This window comes from Eutrigla gurnardus, assembly GCF_963514095.1.
Source record: "Eutrigla gurnardus genome assembly, chromosome: 16".
NCBI lineage: Eukaryota > Metazoa > Chordata > Actinopteri > Perciformes > Triglidae > Eutrigla > Eutrigla gurnardus.
This window is the reverse complement of record NC_139927.1, coordinates 10741028-10763196: the sequence shown is the minus strand read 5'-3', so window position 1 is coordinate 10763196 and position 22169 is coordinate 10741028. Positions and strand designations below refer to the sequence as shown.

General features: G+C 44.5%; 1 protein-coding gene across 2 annotated transcripts in view; it reads left to right on the top strand.

Annotated features, from left to right (window-relative positions):
* Positions 1-235: 235 nt before the first annotated feature.
* LOC311026704 (glutamate receptor ionotropic, kainate 2-like) overlaps positions 236-22169 on the top strand; it is a 49606-nt gene continuing 27672 nt past the window's right edge. The window contains exons 1-5 of one of the 2 annotated variants that reach the window (XM_084030391.1): positions 236-656; positions 17246-17413; positions 18013-18270; positions 20645-20826; positions 22103-22156. In XM_084030391.1, the coding sequence (XP_083886517.1) occupies positions 533-656; positions 17246-17413; positions 18013-18270; positions 20645-20826; positions 22103-22156 (786 nt within the window). In that variant the 5' untranslated portion in view covers positions 236-532. Of the gene's footprint in view, positions 657-17245; positions 17414-18012; positions 18277-20644; positions 20827-22102; positions 22157-22169 lie in introns of both variants that reach the window. The other variant, XM_084030390.1, reaches the window with a different exon arrangement.

The following is a 22169-nucleotide window of genomic DNA, read 5'->3' as shown; positions in this document are numbered from 1 at the left end:
CTCCCTCTATTTCATTTCTTTCTATCTGTATCCCCCCCCCCCCCCCCCCCCCTCTCTCTCTCTGGTGCGCGCACACAACACTAACCTTGGCTCGACGTCAGAGCCTGTGCAGCAGTGCAGTATAATGGGAGCGCAAGCAACCCAGAGCGCCTCATAGGGGGCTGTATATCGCTGCTGTATCCTCTGCTTGGCGCTCTCTAGCCCCTCTCCAACCCTCTCCGGCACCTCACCTACAGCCCATGCTCGGGCTCCCCCCTCCCCACTGGATCCGTACCCCTCGACATGGATGTCCCGCGGTCCCTCGACCCGGAGGATTGTTGTTTCCTGGCGCAGTGAAGGAGGAGAAGGGGAAGGGAACGGAATCATGCCGGGACTGCTAATGGATTTAGGGAAAGCGCAAGTGACCATGCCGTGATCTTGCGCATCCAGGGCCGCCGTCACCCTGCCTTGCCCAACGCGCGTAGAAGAATTACGGGGGAATCGAACCCGCGCACCGGGGGGATTAAACCACTGTGCATTTTTTAAAAACAACATGAAGATTACCTCCCATCATCTGATGATAAGCAGTCTCGTTTTCAGGTCCAACCTCAGGCTGATCCCGCTTCTGCTGCTGTTTCTTGGTTACTCTCGCGGGATGCCACACGTTTTAAGATTTGGTAAGAATCCGTTTGTTTATAACACGGCGTGGTCTGTAGCGATGTCACGTCGCTGCGAGCCGCCTGTATGTTTGTCGACAGCCAATGAATGAATTCACGGGATGCGAGGGGAAAAAAACACCCCAAAAAAACACCCGAGATATGAGACATTTTGTCCGCCTCTTGCCTTGTTTCCGTGTAGTTTGGCGAAACAATCTGAGCAGCAACTCTACAGGATGATATTTGTTGACGGACAGCTGTATCTTTATGTTCCCGTAATGTTTTGTCACGGTGTTTTTTTTGGGAAGGCTTGTGCATCACACCGTCGGGGGTGAATGGTGTGTTTCCCACCAGATCGGGAGCATCGTTACAGTAACTTTGGAAAGGGAACGCACCGAAGCTAACTAGAAGGACTCGTATGCAACAGTTCACGGTTTAGAAGGAGAAACGCTCTCGTCTGTGTAGCTCCACGGCCTTTTAAACTGCTGACACCGCCAACACGTCCTCTGCAGTGAATGTTTACATGTGAACATTACACCCGGAGTGCAGATCCATCACTGGTCTGTCACAGGGGGCCAATCGATACGCCGGCCAGTGGGCTACTTTTCATCCGTAATTCTGCTGAGCTGCTATCCAACGGGGATCCCTGTGGCGTTTTTTTTTGTTACCGTTATTGGCGTGGATACAATCAATAGTTCCGGTTCTGCGTGCTGATTGGCCGAGTCACGAACTCATTGGCCTAATCATAGGTTAGCAACTTCTCTTTAAGAACTATTTATACCGCCTGGCGGAGGGATGATATAAGGAATGTCGATTATTATAGGAGCTCTTCAACAGTTGCCTGATTCCTAACTTTAGCTGGTGCCATTAAAGGCTCCCCCCCTCCAAAAAATAAATAAATAAATAAAATAAAAAAATCGCGGCCTCTCGAGGTTTTCGTCTGTGGCTTAATTAGATCCGTCTCAGGATGCTCTGTTTTCGCTTCCCGTTGGATGTGCAGGGAGCATCTTGGAGTGACAGGGAGGGGGGAACCCACCAAACCCCCTACACCCCCACGTCCACCTCCACCCCTCCCTGACAACGGATGTCATAAAGTGTTGACAACACATCCTTACAATCCCTCCCCGATCCCCCCGAGGGTCCTGTTTAAGAGTCAGGCCGCGTCCGCCACAGCCGCCGCTATGGCAACGCGATGTGCTTGTCTTCTTCCTGCTGCATCCTCAGCCCGACGAGCGATTTCCCGTCTCGCACGTTGTCTGACAGTCGCCCGGCGTATTCAGTAGTCCTAAGGGGAGGGGGGGGGGGGAAGCTAGTAGCATTTGACACGCAAGTTTCCAAGCCGGCACATAATGAGTATTCCTGGAAGGGAGGGGGGTAATTGATAAAATGTGTGTTACACCTTGGAGGGAGTTTTGGTAATCGATACCACGGTAGCGTGATAACGTCAAATAGTATAAGATCAGATTTGTAGTCACTAGTTGACTGTATCTCGCCACGTCGCGTCTGCTGACACCTTGGATCTGCGAGGCATCCGGCACGGCAGACATAACCGCGGCAGATAACAGATTCATGCCTCTGAAACATCCTTCCCTCTGCTCGTGCCCGATTCTTATCCGCGCTCCGGCGGCGGTGATACGGCCGAGGCGCCCGCGGGTGTCCGTCCGCGACGTGAACAAGCCCTCTGAACCGCCCGTTTCAGGACCGCGGACAGCGACCCGGCAGCGCGGCCCCGCTGCCTGTTGCTGAACAAAACAAAAAAGAAGCCCCGGTGCCTTTTTGTGCTTCCTCTTTGTGTGTTCTGTAAAAGCTTTAGTCTCTGGGTTTTTGTACATTATCTCTGTCAGTCAGATAAAGCCACGTCTCATGTTTTTCACTGTAAGATGGCTCAATTTCCAGTCATTCATTCTCTTTAGAATAGATGGTGTGCATAGCTGTCTGTTTTCTTGTGAGGGAGCTGAGTTTCCGAAAAGGAAAGATAGATGAAGATAGACTTGTGTGGGTGATTTTATCAAAAAAAGGGAAATGTATGTCACTGCGTGTTTGAGTGTGTGTGATGTGAGAGAGAGGGGGGGGGGGGGTATAAAATGCCTTGAGAGACAATACAGCCCATTGGTCCTTTTCCCTTGCATTTCCTGTGGTAGAGGATGTGCTTGCTCAGCAGATAATCCCAGCTGCTCCTGCTGACTAAACGAGGGGGGTCAGCTCCCCCGGGTCGGTCCTTCCTTGCCCCAAGTTCCATCCTGCCCAGACAGACGGCTCACATTGTACAACCACTGTTCTCCTGTCAGGCTGAGACCTTTACACACACACACACATACACACACACACACACACACACACACACACACACACACACACTGATATACCAAAGTCAGCCATTTGTATTGACAGCTTCTGCCTCACCATCTAGAGCGACAAGTGTCAGAGGGGGGAAAAAAACTCAAAAGTCTTCTTGCTACCAGCTGCAGGTAAAAAAAAGAAAAAACATGCTGAGCTAATTTCCACACAGAAAGGAATGATTGTGTTCAGCGTTCCTCGTTTATAAATCTTACGAGTAATTCATTTACTTTGATACTGAAATGGGCCCGTGCAGCTCTTTCAAGGTGTAATAAGATACGCTTGCGATAAGATCCTCTTTTTATAGTAATTATACACTTGCCTTTCAGGAGCACTGAAAGAGATTTTGTAGCTACTGATACTGCTAAGGGTCTCCCAGAACAAGAATGTTTTCTTTTCTTTTTTTTTGTTCTTGGTATTCTCTCCACGTCGACTAAAGAAAGAACTGTGAAACGTTCACTTCAAACATGAAATGTAACAGTTTAGTTGTCATAGATGACCCGTTAGAGATCAGTGAGATGGAGATTGGGTTGTAATAAAGCATCGGCTAACCGGTTAGCTATGAAGTGAGCTCCTTTTGCATTCTCCCATGGAAATGGAGCTACCTGATCTTATTTAGCTGCGCCTCGTCACAAATGAGCTCACGAGTCTGCCTTTCCATCAAAGCTAGGTTTTGTGTGTACTTGATGTAACGCCGCAGGGAGAACTTCAACAGAAGGGGAAGCAACAATGAAATGGTGACGGCCTTTTAATTCTGATGACCACTCGGTCTGCGGCTGTGAGGTCGAGTGATAACATTACCGCCGCCATCTTCAAACTGCATGAGCAGACGCAGGATGTCTCTGGGAACTGCTGCTGGAAGCATTGTTGACTCAGAGATGCTCATTTTTGTTTGTTTATTTCCTGGTTGTGTTTATATTTTTCCCCAATACAGGCATGCCTGGGAATATTCATGACTCAAACGCCACGTTGTTTTTTCATTTTGGAAAGGAAATCAAGTCATTTCTTTCCCTCTGTCCTCTGGCAAACGACTCTATTGCCTCTGGTGAAAGCTTTATCTAACTGCTTCCACAATGCCGTGCCAGCATGAAGGTCTTTTTATTGCATTTCTAATATTTAACACTCTTTTCTTTCCCTCGGCGGTGTTTACGGAGGCGAAATTACAAGGTTGTCGAGAACAAGCAAGGGCAGAGGGAACACAATTCAAGGGTAGTTCGTCGTTAATTGACTTTATTTGCTTTTTTTGCCTCCCGTCATCGTGAATTATCAGCGCGGACTTTAGTTTGGGATTGAGAGGAATTAGGGATAACAGGCCGTGCCCTGGCCCACCGCCAGCGCCTTCACAGCAAACACATTTAAATAGGCACAAAGCTGCTTAAAATATTCATGTGTCACTTGGCCATGCTGTAGCTTATAGAAATATGAAACTATCTCCACTCCACTGGCACATGATTTCCACGGTTTAAAAATACCCACCGTGGGTTTTCAAGAACAAAAAGGAGATCTGTCTTCTATTAGCATGCAGCACCCCACATGGGCTCGATGCAGGGGAACCATCGGGATGGATTTCTTTAACATGTTTACATTCCTGAGACTTTGAAGGTCTCGCTGTCATGCCTCAGTTACAAAAGGCACCGACGGTGATTAATTCTCCGCACAGATTTCTTGGCATTTTGAAAATGGAAAATATCTCTGAGGTATGAAATTAGTTTTCTTGTTGTGCTTAGCATTTAGTCCATTTTTTTGAGATTTCCCAGCTACATGGGAAAAGATTATTCGCAGGAAGGAGGCTTTAGATGATTGACCTTGTTTGCGGTATAACTTGCACAACTTCCCCCCTCTGACATATCCTTCTATACATATCTATTTTTAAAAATCAAATGCATCTGAGCCCTATGTTCCTCTGCCTTGTGGGAGGCTTGACTTCTCCATCGGCTTTCATTATTCACAGCCTATCACTCCTTGTCATTGCCACTCAGGCATTTCCCTGCATATCAGAAGGGTTAGGGGTTATATGTGCAATTGTTCTGTGAAACTATCCCCCGAGAAGAGCCCTGCAGCATGTCTTGCTGCCTGGCTGTCTGGCTCAAAGCTGACTGAAGGTCAGAGCAGAACACGCTCGCAAGAAATCTTTTTTTAAATTTTCTTCTCGTTTCCTAACACACGTGGAGCTGTCCTTCTCAAAAATCCAACCAAGGGAGATGGAAGAAAAATATGAAGTCAATGAGAGGTGTAAGGAAAACAATGTTTGTCGGTGGTTGGGGTCTGTGTAAAGCGTGAGCGAGAAGGAGAAACGGTGAGTGTTGAAGCCAGCAGATACAAAGTAAAGATAGATTAGTTTGCCTCTGAGCAGTCCACTCTCAGTCCACTCTCAGCCCACTCTCAGCCGGGGTCTTTTATTACTGTTCTCATGGCTGCTATGAAGAGCGACAGAGAGGACAGTAGGAGTGTGTTGTGGAATTATAGTGGGAGGCCAGGAGTCATGCACTGCAGCTCTGAATAAATGTCAGTGGTGTAGTATTAGCAGGCCGCGACTATAGGCATGAAAAAGCTTTTACCCCCCCCCCCCACACACACACACACACACACACACAAACACAAACATCCTCAACAGAACCCTAACTTTATTTTTCGTTAGCATCTCATGAATGTACCTATATTGTGTCATTACATACTCGGTAGACTGTAAAATGGTGGGAATCAATGAAAATCTATATTTTTGTATTGCTAAGAGGAATGCTGGAATAAAAAAGGAGCTGGCAGCATAGCAGGTAACTAGAGCCAATTCCCGGATGGCTCCCTCCTGTGTGTATCTGTCACAGGTTACCATCTGTGAGGATGTAAACGAACAAGAAAAAAAAAGGACAAATAAGTGCTATAAGAAGGATGTGTGGGATTGGATTTACAATGCATGCTACTGTTAATTAATGCCGACTTTAAGCAGCCACAAGCTGAAGGGACTTCTGTGAGCCTTTATGGTTTTGATGTGGACATTATCACATTTCTGTCATAGATCTGTTTCAAACTCAGTTGGAATATTTAATTCACTCTCTATTTGAAATCTGGTCCGAGCTGCTGCGTTTTAATTCAATGTATATTATTATGTCATTTTATATATATATATATATATATATATATATATATATATTCTATATATTCTATATATATATGAATATATATATATTCATTCTACTTGCTGCAATATCAAGCCCCACTTTGCTTCATGTGTGGGAGTAACATGTGTGACTTTTAACTTCTTATTATATTCTTCTAACTAGGAGCTCAGCTGTTGTAATTAACTATTAAGTGTGTGTGTGTGTGTGTGTGTGTGTGTGTGTGTGTGTGTGTGTGTGTGTGTGTGTGTGTGTGTGTGTGTGTGTGTGTGTGTGTGTGTGTGTAATGGAGGGAAACAAACAGGGCTTGTCAGTAGTTTATATGGAAGCTGGTGACAGTGCTGATTGGGAGCCAGAATAAATATGTGTGTGTTTGCTCTTAATTACTAATGCATGCAGGAGGTCATCTGTTGGATGTGTTGTTTCTATAGCGCTCTGTGTTAAATAGGTTTCCATCCATACAGTGACGCATATCCATTAAAAACTCAATGTATCAACTGGAGCAATGTTGTGTGATTCAGAGAACGCAGTCGAGGTCGTTCGGAGGCACATGAATAAAAGCGCTGATGTACAAGAAGTCAATCGATTAGAGAAAAGCCCCCCCTGTGTTGCTATGATGTGAGACACCGATCAGGTTACGTTGCTGTGATTCACCGTATAGTCTCCAGCCAGCTGAATGGAGGAGGAGGAGGAGGAGGAGGGCGAGCAACTGACTAAAAGGCAGGAAGCAGAATTGGGGCTCCCATCGACAGCACTGCCGGTCGGAATGTATGATTGTATGAATTGAATGTATAATTTCCTGTGCGAACCAAGGACACAGGGGGAAGTGGGCTCTGTGGGAGGACGTATTGAGGCAGACTTAACTAAAATCATGTTCTTTGAATCAGCATGACCACTCTATTGTCAATGATCCGCCGGGGCTATGCAAAAACGTCTCCGATGTCGAATTTCAATTTTTTTCCTTTTTCACTCTGAGGGTTTTTAAGTGTTTGTGTACACCGCTGTCTTCCGGTTCTCTTTGCTTTGAAGGTATCCGTGCAGGGAAAGGTGAGACAGGAGGAGGGGGGAAACATGCACAGGAGAATAAGCATTCGGCTTTAGCTCGTGGAAACGGAGAAAGGAAGCATTTATGTCTGCTTTACCTAACGGGTAATTCAGTGTCTTTAGCTGAAGAATTAAAACAATTCTAATTTGGTAAACGCACTGTAAAGCTCAGCATGAGGCTTCTGATGTAAGACGCCCATACAATCTCTTATCCACATGCTAAGCATTGCAGCCGTCTGAACTGGACTTGAATTCATTCACGGTGTTGCACAATGTGTTTCAAGACTTTGAGGAGGAATAATGAAGATAGACTGGCAGCCTTGTCCAGGGCGTATCCTGACTTCCCCTAATGTCAGCTGGGACCGGCTCCAGACCCCCTAACGACCCTCAAAAGGATAAGCGGTTACCGATAATGGATGGATGGATAATGGAGCCAATTGCCCCAGTATCCCTCTTACAGCTACCCATGACATATATCCACACCCGGTCTTTTGCTTTTCATTTTTTTAAAGTGTCAAAAGGCTGAATGTCCTACCCTGCAGGGTGATCCATAAATTGTGAAATTAACAGCAGACTGCAGATCAGAAGAAAGATTAGAACGGGTCTCTTTATTCCTCACCAATTTCTCCTCTATTGTCTTTTTACATTTATCTTCAATAGATCTTGTCTTGTAAAGGGGGGGGGAATGAGGAAGTATATTTGACGATCGTCAGTAAGCCCGTGGCTGTTTTCCTCTCTAAAGTCAGTGCACGGGTCTCTTTCATTTCTTTGTCTCGCCGCCGCTGCTCGATTGCCTGTGTGTTTGTAGAACAAGCCAGAAAAAAAATCGACACACCTTCTGCAGCCAAGTGTGGCATATTGACTCGTACCTGTAGCTCTGATTATCAGCTGGCCTGAGTAGTGCGGTGGCTGATGGGAGGCTGATGAACCCAGACCAGGAGCTGACATCTTTCCCCCGCTCCGTGGCTGAAGGGGAGCGGGGGAGAGGATGCAGGTGTCCGTTCGGGTCTAATGGGCAATCCGTTCAGTCATTTAATTGAGTCTTTTATCTGCCTCCGGTTTTATTCTCCATTTCTCCCTCTTCGTTTCCTTCGCTCGATCTATTGTTTTTCATGCCCCGCCCCTCCTCTCTGTCGTCTGACAGCAGACTGTGCCAATACGTCCATACGGCTCTGACTTTGGACATCACCTGTTGTTTTCTAAACACAGCTGACGGGCAGTGAGGAGGTGCACTTTCAGCATCCAATCGATATGAAGAATCCTAAAAATGGCTGTTTTTTCTTCCCATTTTCTAATTTTTCCCCCTTTTGTCCACTGCTGTCTTTCTTTCCGTAGTCGTCTTTGTCTCCCTTCGGCTCTGAACTTGTCTACTTGTCCTTCCTCTCTACTTTGTTCTACCTAACAGTCATCAAGCCTTGCTACCCCTCTTCCCCTGGTCTCAGTGTCCTCGCACACAAAGTCACAAATCCTCACATGACGTACGTTTTCCAAACCTCTCCGTCCTTTTGTACCATTTGGATTTCCGAGCAAAGAACACCTTTTCAGTCTCATTGGACATCCCCTGTTCCTGGAATAGAACAGTGTATCACCATGTCTTATACTTTATATACTTAATGCTCATTTGCCACACAGCTTAAAACCAGCCAATATATTGTCAATTCCTTAATTTCCAGATTATTTTTCCATAGACACCATATGGATTCACTGTGCTGTTTAAATGCACTGCAAACCACCAGCAGCGACTCACTGTGTGATTGTAATTTGTCTATGTGTGAAGATCATTGCCCGAACTGTTTATTTATATTTGACTTCATATATTTATGGCATATAAAAGTCAGGGTCCACCAGCCTCTGTGTCATCACCTACCTGAAATGAATTCACACCTTCTGTGCTCTAAAATTCTCTGAATGTATGATGATCAAAAATGATTATAGTCCGATAATTGAAATCCTGTAAGACGCCCTGTTCTCCCTCCCCGTCACCCTGCTCAGACTCAGCTGTGAGCATTAACGAGCCGGCTCCCGAATTAATTCTTGACCTTTTGGCTCTGATGTAGATAACGTCTGCCCTTCTACAAGAAAGAGCGTCTCATTTTGTGGCTATACAATGGCTATAGTGTAATACAGGGCCGTTTTGATGAGCGGGGGAGCAGCGAGAATTGGAATGAGGAACATTCTCGTCTCGTCTAATTTTGCTGCGACCTAATTGCAATATTATAAATGAAACTATCTGAGCTCCGTCCCCGGGTTGTGTGAATGCATGTATTTACACTCTGGTTGAATGGCAGAATAGTGTGAGAGTCTTTTTAGCAACGTTGGGAGAGTTTTGTTTTCACTGCTCATCAACTCATCTATATTTATTTTGGTGAGCGATACAGCTCCAGGTCTGGAGTATTCAGTGACAACCTGTCCATCCTGCCTGGTACTGATCAGCTGCTGTGCCATAAATTAATAATAATAACCTTCTTATCACAAGAGGGGAAAGAGATTTTGAACTGGATACAGGCACACCTATGGTAACGATGTTGTCAAGGCCGGACTCCGCCTGCAGTGGGTAATTAGCATATCGCACACGTGCTTAGGCTTGATTAAAACCCAGTTTACAGTGAGCGGCGCTGTGAGGTCGCCATCTGTCACCTGCCGAGGCCACCATGAGACTCTAGTCAGTGGGAGCGGGAACGAGGGCGTGCGTGTGCGGTATGTGTGGCCATTTTGATAAAGGAGAGAGAAAAAAGCATGGGAGGAAAAATGGCAGAGAGGGGTGAGGCATGAAGCACCAGGAAGCATTCTGTTCAATAACTTGTCCCGCTCGCTCCCCATGGCCTGTTCTTTTTTTTTTTTTTTTATAGAGCCAAATCACATATTTCTGTGTTGGCAGGAAAAAGCTTCCGACTGCAGTTTGGGGATTTGTGTTATTTACTTGAACTTTATAACCCTGTGAAGGCGGTTTTGGGAATACTTGGAACTCAGATATTAAATGTGGCTCAAAAAAAAATCACAGCGTGCCAAAGTCACTGTATTTTTACAAAATCTAATAATGATTTTTTTGTATGGTTCACCTGCACCAATAACAATTACACTTTAGTACAATATTAAGTATATTGACTGGAAACGTTTCCATGCTCCGCAAAAGAAAATGTCATTAATTACTTTAAAAAGACCTATATTTATTGCATGCTACAGCATTTACTTGCAAAGTACTTTACTTGATTAAGAATTAAAGACAAAAGAACTCAATGTGTTTATCATGAAAATGATTTGAAGGTCATACAAAACAAGCTATTTTAAGAAGTCACCTTGTACATTGGGGAATTGTGATGGACACATAGTTTGCAGACCAAACAATGAATTGAAAAAATACGGCCAGATAAACTGATTTGAAGTTGCAACCCTAAAAAAAAATGAAGTTCTGTTATTTCTGTGTAGTGTGTGTTTGATAAGGGCGGTAGAAAGCACACTGAACCCCTTTTTGCCTGGTTATTTCACTTGTACAAACCAAAATGGCAAGGCTGGGGACATCACACATCAGTGTGAGTGTGAAGCTCGCTGGGAAGCGCAGCTTCGGAGACGGATTGCTGGCTAATTAGCTTTAGCTTGTCCTTCTCCAGAGCCGTGGGGAGTGAACCGGAGAGCCCGATGTCGGGCTCATTTTCCGTAACTAGTGTAGCATTAAAACATGGTGGAATTAGCGAGCTACTCGGCGGACAGGTTGTGAGTTAACTAGCTTGCTAATTTCCACCGTGCTTCGACGCTACACTGGTCAACGGAAAATAAGCCAAACAAAGTTGTCACTCATCCGGCGATAGCAATGAGGCTCACTAGTGTGGATGAAGGATTACATTGTTCAGTTTTACTTTTAGGCTTCTTACCGTTACTACTCACCTCCATGAATTGCCGTAAGTCGGTTTAATTCATGCAGAAGTTGACGACGAGGGTTAAAAACATCCTTTCAGGTTGATTTGAATGGGAAAGCCCACACTGCTTCTCATGTTTTTCTATGATTTGACTCTGCACGGCGGTGTGTCGGTCAGGAGCTCATCTCATCTAGATCGCAGGCTCCTATTTGTATGCGTGTGCGTGTGTGTGTGCAATCGAGCATGTGCACTTAGTGCTCATACATCTTATTTTCACAGGGGTAAGTATTTTCTTTTCAGCTGCATTCACAGTTTGAGAGGTTGTGAAACTGCGAGGCAGACAGAAGTCATTTGGGAACTCCAGCGATTCGAGGCCCGTGGAAGTGTACTCACAGTTTGGCTCAATTAGTAGCGAAAGGGGTCCCTGCTTGACAAATTAGCACACAAAAATGTCAGCTGGTCGTTTAGCACATCAACAATAAGCCCTCGCAAATTAGCACATATTTTGAGGAGGGAGCTGGCACGTTATTACGGATAGAGGGAGCCAGGCAAATTAGCACATCTGTTGCCAGCACTCCAAATGAATATGTTGTATGTTACATGATGACTGGTTTCCTACTTGGACCCGGGGTCGGGGACGAGGGGGGTGGCACACATTCCTAAGTGAAGACTGTGTGTGTGTGTGTGTGTGTGTGTGTGTGTGTGTGTGTGTGTGTGTGTGTGTGTGTGTGTGTGTGTGTGTGTGTGTGTGTGTGTGTGTGTGTGTGTGTGTGTGTGTGTGTGTGTGTGTCTCATTACAAGAGATTGATGGAAATGTACCTTTTTTTTAGTAGTGTAACTGAACTTGGGTATCTCTGAGTCATTTTGTCCTAGACTCAGTTGTTTCTTACCTGACAGCTTTGTTTAGGCTCAATCTAAGGAGCGCTTAGTGTTTGTGTGTGTGTTCACGTGAGTATGTTGGGAGCGTGTGAGTCAGCCCCAGGCTTAGCGTCGAGCAGTGGCAGGTGACAGTCCAGTCCAAGTGTCAAGAGGCTTTAGGGTGACGGGAGTGATTCTCTCCCGGAGAAAAGAAAACGCACAAGTCGGATAACAACAGCTAAACTCAGATAAGCTGCCCTTTAATGGCTTCATGTTCCCTTTCCACAACTCTAGAGTGATGTGTTAAGTTATCGACTGATTGCTGCCTCTGTTGGTTCACTTCTTATATATTTTTGTGGACATTTTTTGTAGCTTGGACATGCTATATAATTCCTATTCTATTCTATTTCACAGTATTGATTTTACTCTTATTTCTCTAATTTGATTTCAGCTGAAGTGCGGCTAAATAAACTTGCAAGTAAGATCTCTATCAGGCGTCTGCTTAGAAAATGTACCTCTATTAACAAAGTTTACTGCTTCCCTTGTGTTGCTGTGCAAGATGTTATCTCTGAGCCGAGAGACGGTGTCCAATCTTATCCAAGATCCGTCTTAACAAAAACCTGCACCCTCACCGGCCCTTCTTGGATAAGATACACTGTTATGTATCATCTCTGCTTCTAACGGCATTAAAGCAGCCTGTACATTTATAATAGAATAATAGTCCTCAGCAAAAGAAAAAATGTTTAAAAGGTGTTTTATATACCTTGAAAATAGCTTTCAGATACATTTTCTAGACTACATTGATGACGGTTAGTTCGTGCGATACCAGCACTGGTGAGCATCCTGCACAGTTTATGTATCCCGTGCTCAGGTCGGGTTTCTGGGGATTTTCAGCGTGAGAGAGAATTGGCCCCTGTGCAGCACAGGAAGGTCAGTCTACCGCAAGGGGATCTTCAGATTAATGACCAGGGGCAGTGACTCTCTGCAGGCCTTCATGCATCATGTCCCATCCACCGCCAAACATGTCAGGGGAGCGCTCCCATTGGGAATTTCAGGGGATATTTACGGGAGTGTTTCCATCACTTTTGCCTCCTGCCTATTGGCTCCGAACGCTGATGCTCACTGGCTGAGAGACAGAAACGGGCCGGGGGGGGGGGGTTCGGGGTGTGGTAGGTGGAGTTCGTGCCTAACTGGGCTACTTCACGTTCACACCTGGGCCACTTACCCCGGCGACAGGGTTGCTCGCTGGTTGCCATGGCACCCACCCTACAGCCCTGCACTATCCCGCAGCTGCGCTGCCGGCCATTAGTCACAGAGACAGGCCGTCCGCACACTATCACAACGGCCTTCCTCCACCAATCAGCTGCCCAGATTCCCAAACTGCCGATGCCTCTCAGCCATAGCATGGATGCACGAGTCGCCATGGCAACATATCTGACTCCCATCTCCCAGTGTACGAGATCATCCTTGAGTGGAGAGAGGGCTAATTGTATTTCCATTCATGGTTTGATAAGTAAGCTTTTTTTGAGTAGTAGATGCTCTCTGCTAGTGATTACCACCTACTGAAGTCATAGAAGTATCAGTTGTGATCTTTGGTCAGAGCAGCATGTGAGCAGTAGAACATATTTTACCAAGGGTAATACATATTTTAATATTTTATTCATACATTTCAATCAGTTGTAAATATTTCCAAGGTTTGCCTTTTGCTATTGTTTGTGACGTATGATTTCTGTGCACAGAAACTGAGTTCAAATTGAGTAATGCCAGAATTGAAGACAATGACTAAGCCCCTCTACAGTGATCAATACAGAATGCACTTAATTAACTGTGAACAAACATTAAAAGGGAGTCAAATTTACATAGAGGACCCCCCTCCCCCTCCCCCCCTCATTTCCCCTTCTTCCACAGACTCCCACACAAAGACGGAGACTCGGATCAGCAGCCCTGTTTTCTCATCAGGGTGATTATCCAGCTCATAACTCACTCGGAGCTTTCATTTGCGCTATAATTCACACCAGTCCCGATGATGGCGGCACCGTAATTCACACACACGCTGATTATCTCAGCTGTAACTCACGCACACACACTTACAATCCGACGGACCACGGCACCGAGTGGTGAGAGGAGGATGGGTGGACAGATTATAAAAGGCCTGAGTGTTGTCAGACTTAAGGCGAGCTAAATACACATTACACCCAAAAACCTACACACTAGAGTCATCTTTCGGTTTAAACAATAGGGAGGATGCATTCTCATGTAACATCCCTTTCCAATGGAAATAAATCAATCACCATTTCATTTTCTGTAACATGATGCTTGAAATCTCAGTGGAGATATTAACTGGAACCCTTCGTGGGCTTTAATTGAATGTTCCTGCTCTCTGGTATCCTCGAAGGTGTATGATTAGTTTTAAACCAGCAGGTCCGAGTCCGCGCAGTCTGCCAAAGAAACCCGATGAGCATAACTTAATACCCTTTTGCTCATTTTTTCCGAACTCGTTGAACAGGCCTGCGGAGCTCCGTCTGCTCCCTCGGGGCAGTGGCGTAATAATGATCCATTAGGTCAGACCGACATGATTCCAATCATCTTTAATGGTGATTCGCGGGTATTCGTTCTTTTGCGGATTAATGTGCAATTTCATTGAAATTGAATGCCATGAATAGCAGCGTGTTCACATCACGCTGCCATATAGCAGGAGGACCGGCGCATGAAAACCTCATTATCATCACTCAATGACAGGGAATCACAAAACATGGACTAAAGCGCCGTTATTGGTTTAGTCTGAACTCTCGTCTCCCACTGTGACGTCCGTCACTCTCTCTCCTCTCTTCCTCTCTGAGTCACCTCCTTCAATTCTCTACTCGACTATATATATATATATATTGCCAAAAGTATTTGCTCACCTGCCTTGACTTGCATATGAACTTAAGTGACATCCCATTCTTAATCCATAGGGTTTAATATGACGTTGGTCCACCCTTTGCAGCTATAACAGCTTCAACTCTTCTGGAAGGCTTTCCACAAGGTTTAGGAGTGTTTATGGGAATTTTGACCATTCTTCCAGAAGCTTATTTGTGAGGTCACACACTGATGTTGGACGGGAAGGCCTGGCTCTCAGTCTCCACTCTAATTCATCCCAAAGGTGTTCTATCAGGTTGAGGTCAGGACTCTGTGCAGGCCAGTCAAGTTCATCCACACCGGACTCTCTCATCCATGTCTTTATGGACCTCGCTTTGTGCACTGGTGTACAGTCATGTTGGAACAGGAAGGGGTCATCCCCAAACTGAGAAGCGTCTCCACTGCTCTAGAGTCCAGTGGCGGCGTGCTTTACACCACTGCATCCGACGCTTTGCATTGCACTTGCTGATGTATGGCTTGGATGCAGCTGATCGCCATGGAAACCCATTCCATGAAGCTCCCTACACGCTGTTCTTGAGCTAATCTGAAGGCCACATGAAGTTTGGAGGTCTGTAGCGATTGATTCTGCAGAAAGTTGACGACCTCTGCGCACTATGTGCCTCAGCATCTGCTGATCCTGCTCCATCATGTTTTACGTGGTCTACTTCTTGGCTGAGTTGCTGTTGTTCCCAATCACTTCCACTTTGTTATAATCCTACTGACAGTTGACTGTGGAATATTTAGGAGGGAGGACATTTCACACCTGGACTTGTTGCACAGGTGGCATCCTATCACAGTACCACGCTGGAATTCACTGAGCTCCTGAGAGCTCTTTAAAAAAATGTTTGTAGAAACAGTCTGCATGCCTAGGAAGTGATATATATATATATATATATATATATATATATATTAGGAGCAAATGCTAAAGCATAAAGAGAGGAAGCATAACATATGGGTGTGCTATGGTGATAAAACTCAAGGTAATGACATCTTCTTTTCCCTCCTGCCCTCCCGTTCTATCACTCCCTGCCGTGGCCGGGGGCTATTTATAGCTGCTGTGTCTGTAACTGTACTCTCACTCTTTTTTCATGCCTCACTCCCTCCCTCGTTTTCTCTTTCAGTCTAACTTTCCTCTCGCTCTCTGTAATTGAATCGATAAACAGGCTTGAAACTTTTCTTTTTTTTTTTCACTTTGGATTTTGTCAAACCGACGGTCTGTCCTCTGAGACGACGGGAGCCGTGGACGGACTACTGAACTTAACTCTTGACGCCCAGAGTTTTTTTTTATCAGCTCCTCTTTCATCTTTTTTTTTCTCTATTTTTCCCCGTCATCCATTCTCTTTTAAGTTTGCATTCTGTAAAAGTTTCTCAGGAATTAGTAAGAAATCAATAAATAAAAGGTGTATTTGTAAAGTTGAAAGCATTTGCTTGACTTTATTAGCTGTTTCACATAGAAATATTCTCTTTGAAAATGCAATTTGGACCGGCATATTGCACCATCTACAACATGACTTCATCTCTTTCAATGACACCTGAAATTAAGTATGTCCTTGCTTGTAGATTAGATGGATGGAATCACAGAAATCTAAATTTTGTTGATTGTCAAATGGATGCAGGTGAATTATGATTTGATTCTGAACCATAAGGAGCTTTAATCATTTTTGTTTGTACGTCAGAAGGAACCTTTTTTTCTAGCTTTGCAGTGGTAATTATATGACCTGGCTCATACGGTGTGGTGAAACAGCGTGTATTGTTAGTTTTTGGTGTTGTAGGCTTTTACTTTAACAATTAATGAGCATTGCGAGGTGTGATTCACACATATATTTAAAGGTAACAAGATTACCCAGGCGGGCTCTGCATGAAAGTCCCATCAGGGTGCCCTCCCATTAAAAATCAACCAAAGTAACAATCAAATACGACGCCGAGATAATCATTTCAACCTCTGAGTCGATTTGTTTTTAACGACTGTAATTAAAAGCTTCCTGATGTTTTCTGATTTGATTGGCCTTCACCCTCACTAAGTCTCGCTTTCTGTACCGCCTTTACATCTTATACTGATTTATTCCATAGCTCTGTTTTTTGGGGGGTTTATGTCTCTGCTCCTTTCGCTTATGTCTTTCTTTCGCTCTCCTCACTGAAATCAATGGGACAAAGTGGAAGCATGAACCCTTTTTGTCAAGGCTGAGTGAGGGAGTTAAAGAAGGGCACTCACCCCTGAACTCACCTCCCAACGTAACTAATTGCCTGTAATTACACCGACGACTGCCACTGAATGCAAATCAGCCGAGATCCGAACGCGTATCGGAACTGTGGATCAGTTTCATGTCGGCGTCGGACTCTGTGTGTTGAGCCTTCATATAATGGCAGCGGTGGTAAAAACGATGAGCTGTAATTGCATCATATCGACCATTTACTTGAATGTCAATTGTGTTAAAGAATCTGCTGGAATTAAAGGAGAAGGAAGTGGATTTATTCACAGTTTGTATTGTTTGTTCTTGACCCTCAGGAGGAATATTTGAATCCATTGAGAGCGGCCCTTCCGGAGCAGAGGAACTAGCCTTTAAATTTGCCTTGAACACAATCAACAGGAACCGCACCTTGCTCCCCAACACCACGCTGACCTATGACATCCAGAGAATCAACATCTTCGACAGCTTTGAGGCCTCCAGGAAAGGTGAGTCGGGAGAACCTGAGCACGCATGCATGTTTTGTACTCTTTTTTGTACTCTTTTGTACTGTAAGAAATTTGTCATATTGCTCCCATGCATTTAAGAAATAGATATTTCTCTAAACACAAAAGTAGTGACAGTGACTATACTTACGATAGAGGACGTAAACATTCAGTACGAGGAAGAAAAATCCCTAAAAACTCAGTGACAACATGTTTCTGAAAATCCATTTTAAATGTTTGCTATTGACTGTTTGGTGTATCGGCTCGCAGATTATATGAATTGACCTTTAACTACCAAAGATTGGCGACAAACATAAATCAATTGTGACTGAGATCACACTCTATAGTGTTTTTACAGTCTGCTATTGAATTAAAGTGTAACTTCGTTTTGTAGTAGTGACACCACCTCAACACTGAGATAAAGATTTTTGATTCCTAAAGATTCCTTGCTAGCACAGTTCTGCTTTTTTTAAATGTTAGATAAGTGGAATCAATAAGTGTATCCCATCACTCATATGCTTGAACTCCACAAATACTTACAAACAGTGGAATCTAAAAGCCCAACAGAAGCATTAAAGCTAACTTGTCGCTTCTTCCATCAGCATGTGATCAGCTTTCCCTCGGGGTGGCGGCCATCTTTGGCCCCTCGCACAGCTCGTCGGCCAACGCCGTCCAGTCCATCTGCAATGCGTTGGGCGTGCCGCACGTCCAGACCAAGTGGAAGCACCAGGTGTCGGACAACCGGGACTCTTACTACGTCAGCCTGTACCCCGACTTCTCCTCCCTCAGCAGAGCCATCCTCGACCTGGTGCACTTCTTCAAGTGGAGGACGGTCACGGTGGTGTACGACGACAGCACAGGTACAGGTACAGTCGGCGTCTGACTTCATCTTTTTCCTCGAGCGGCGCTTCGGGGTCGCGCTCCGAGGGCGGACGGCGTCCTTTTACACCTTCGAAAACGTCTAGAAAATCAGGAGGGACTAGGTGAACAACAATAAGCGGCGGCGCTGCTCAGAGTTCAGCGAGTGCTTTGTAACCTGTCAAGTTAATTCAGAAATCAATAGCTTACTGTTCTGCCTCAGTCCTGCAGGTGCTGCCCATGTCAGTCTTCCAGGAGAGTGAGCAGCAGCCTCGAACCAAAAAAACAAAAAGAGAACCGCATTACCCAGAATGACCCAGTGTCTCTGTGGTGTGTGTGGGGGGGGCGACAAACAGAGATCAAGTGTCTTTGTGTGTTATTAACGTCTAACGCCATCAAATGTGTGTACCACAGTATGTATTGTAGAGGATGAGTCGTATTTTAGCCGGGGTGCGGTCTTATCTTTTACGAGGTAAAGTGTAATCGCTCCAGAGAAGATGGCAATATTCAAATGCACCTTTCGCAATTTATGAGCCATTTGGCACGCTGTTGGTTGACGGCTTAATGTAGATAAATTAGAGTTGAGAGGAGGTTTAACATTTTAGACAGGTTGCATAATGAATTCACTCACCACTCGGAGCAAATGAATATTGTCTTGTTGTTGACGTCCTAAATTGTGCCGCTAAATAGACATTTTGACAATTTTTTTTGCTTTAAACGAGCCTTAGTTTCCTCCATCATCCTTCACTATTAGATACACGGGTTTCAGGGAAAAGGCCAATCCTGCAGCTAGCGCCCGTATGCTAACCCCGGATTATATCCCCAACATTTGTCTGATTCATCTCCTTGACCTCTCTTCTGTTGGATCTACGTTAACACCCTTGTTCCAGCGAGATGCCAAAAGGTGACCTCTCACCTCTCTCGTGGCCAGGTAGGAGCCTCCTTTCCTGCCGTAGCACACCTGACGCCCTGAACAATGTGACAGCTGCATAGCCGCGCTAACCCCCCACCCCCCACCACATCGCTCCCACCTGGTTCCAGGCTGTAATCACACAGCTTCATGCTCCAGGGCCCCGCGCTGCTGATTGGAGCCTATCTGACGGCTGGCAGGAAAAACTATCGGAGGGGATAAAATATTCACACACAGCCGTTAGACGATCCGGGGGGAAGTCTGAAGGCATTAGCCAGCTCCCACAAACATCTACACTGACAGTGTTTCCCCAAACGTTGAGCTCCCTTGACAGATTTCTTTTTTTTTTCTTGCTTAACACCTCCCAAAGTGTTGGCACGGACATAAAAAAAAAACGGGGAGACGCAGACCCAGAGAAGGGATCTATCTGAATTACCTGAGGAAAGCTCTCGCTGGTTCAGTATTCCTCCACACAATACTTTTCACAACAACACCTGCATGTTGCTATTTCACACCAATCTTTCCATAGGCCTCCGGGAGGCCCGGCCCCATTCACAGTAAGACCATTAAACTGCTCACACAGCACTTCATTTCAAAATCAAAAAATAGGCTGAGCTATCTTAAAGTGGTTCCACAAAAAAAAAAAAAAAAAAAATCCTATCTCTCTCTAGTTCCCTCTCAAACTATCCTCTCCGCTCCATCCATTTTTATACCCATGACAAGTAATCATCTCTCCCATCAATCCGGCCTCTTTCATCCCTGCACTCTGAAGTTCTTTACCGAGGGAGAAACTCATTGTAATCTCATTGCAGTATCTCCCAGACAGAGAGAGAGTCTTTCTACCTGAGTGTGTGTGGCCGAGAAATGAAAGGTGAAGATTGTAGCTCAATATGTGACGGTGGCGTCGGGCTCCCTGGGGCCAAGTACAAGCTGGGCAAACAGAGCCTCTCTCATCACGCCACATCTGAAGTGTGTGTGTGTGTGTGTGAGAGAGAGAGACCGGAGAGGCGGGATTGACCGCAGCTTTCCATCAGGATCAAATTGAACCTATTCCATGCTGCTGTATGGCACTGCGGAAGACAAAAAAAAAAAATGAGAATCAACATTTGGGAGGCTTCTGTGGGATTGGGAGTTTCTGTAGGAGGGAGCAGATCGAGGTTCTTTCCATTTTCCTGCTTTTGGTATAAAAGAGTTCAATGTGCCGGTGGTGTTAAATTCTCTTGATGGGTCTGTAGCAGTCTGTTTGCTTGCCAAGCATGGGTGGGAGGATCAATAGACTGTGGATTAGGAAGGCACGCATATGAGCCTTTTTTTTTTTTTTTTTGCTGAGAAAACCTGAATCCAGTTGTTTGTTTTTTTTTATGGCCTCCTCAGCATCGGAGATATTTCTAAAATGGCAGCAGATCAAACGCACTGTGTAGAAATTCCTTCTTCTTTCACGCTATATGTGTCCTCTTTGTCTGCAGGTCTCATTCGACTGCAGGAGCTGATCAAGGCTCCGTCCCGATACAACATTCGTTTGAAGATCCGACAGCTGCCCACGGAGACCAAGGATGCCAAGCCACTTCTGAAGGAGATGAAGAAGGCGAAGGAGTTCCATGTCATCTTTGATTGTGGACATGAGATGGCTGCCTGGATCCTAAAACAGGTACGAGGCCAACTCACTGAGCCAGCATAGTTTATTCCATTAATTGCAAAAAAAAAAGCATACTATTTATGGCACCCCGAAGTGAATAAATTAAATGTAATTATTATTTAATGAATCGTAATGGATTTATGTTAAATGTATAAATGAAAGAACACATTTACAAAATGATTCAAAGTAAACTCATTATTTTGAAAAGCTATATAATTTAACTATTATGACATAGTTTGATAACATTTCTAGAAATGCCTGTATTTATTTCACAATAGCATTTTCCATTTCATGTCGCTCTGCATGACGATGATGCCTCTCACCTAGGATATATTTTTTTTAATTTAAATATTTTTATACTATTTATTCATATGATTATTTATTTCATAAAGTATTTTATGTATTTAATTTCAAACTGATCAGGGCTCCATACTATTCACATTTAACTTTAAATAGTATAAGGTCTGTAGTGCTTTATTTGTGAATTTCTAAAAAAAAAATGTCCATAATTTTCCTTCAAAGAAGCAGAGACTCATACTCAATACATGCACTTTGAATTCATTCATTATATGTATAAAACAATAAGCTCATCCCGAATATGTTCCCTTTATTACTCCTTCCTTATCCACCGGCGCAAATGATTCAGATACCTACTTTCTCCTCTGTGCATCTTTAATATTCTCCGTCTAGAATATTAAATCTCTACTACTGGCCCGTCATAATGGAAGATCTCCACTGCACAATAAAGGTTTTTTTAATTAGAAAGTCTAAATCTGCTCGTAGGCATGTTAAATTCATTTTAGAGACACATATTATTTATGAGAACGGTGGTGGTGGGGGTGGGGGGGGGGGGGGGTTCTTATTCAACTAAAGGCTTCTCAGACGCATATTCCACCTCTTGGATTGTGGAAAGTATTTATGGATGGTGAACACTTGACACGACAGAACAAACTGTGTGACAACATCTCAATTCAGCGCCTCGTCCAACACGCTCCTTATTATTGGCTTAAAGTTGGAGTGCACCTTTTTGTCCAATAAGTGCAATACTTTCTTGTATTTGTAATAAAAATTCAATATGGATTTTAATCAATCACCGACCGCACCTGTCACCCCAATTCAAAACGCTCCACACTCGCTTCCTGTAACTTAACGTGACGTAACGCTCAGGTTACTCAGGTTAAATGGAAGCTAAATGAAATAATTAAAATGAAATGACGAGAGTAACAAGCTCGTTAGGCTATGAATCTTTGATTTTTAGTTACTACCCGATGTTCTTTTCTCCTTGTAGGCCCTGGCAATGGGTATGATGACAGAGTACTACCATTATATTTTTACTACCCTGGTGAGTATATTGG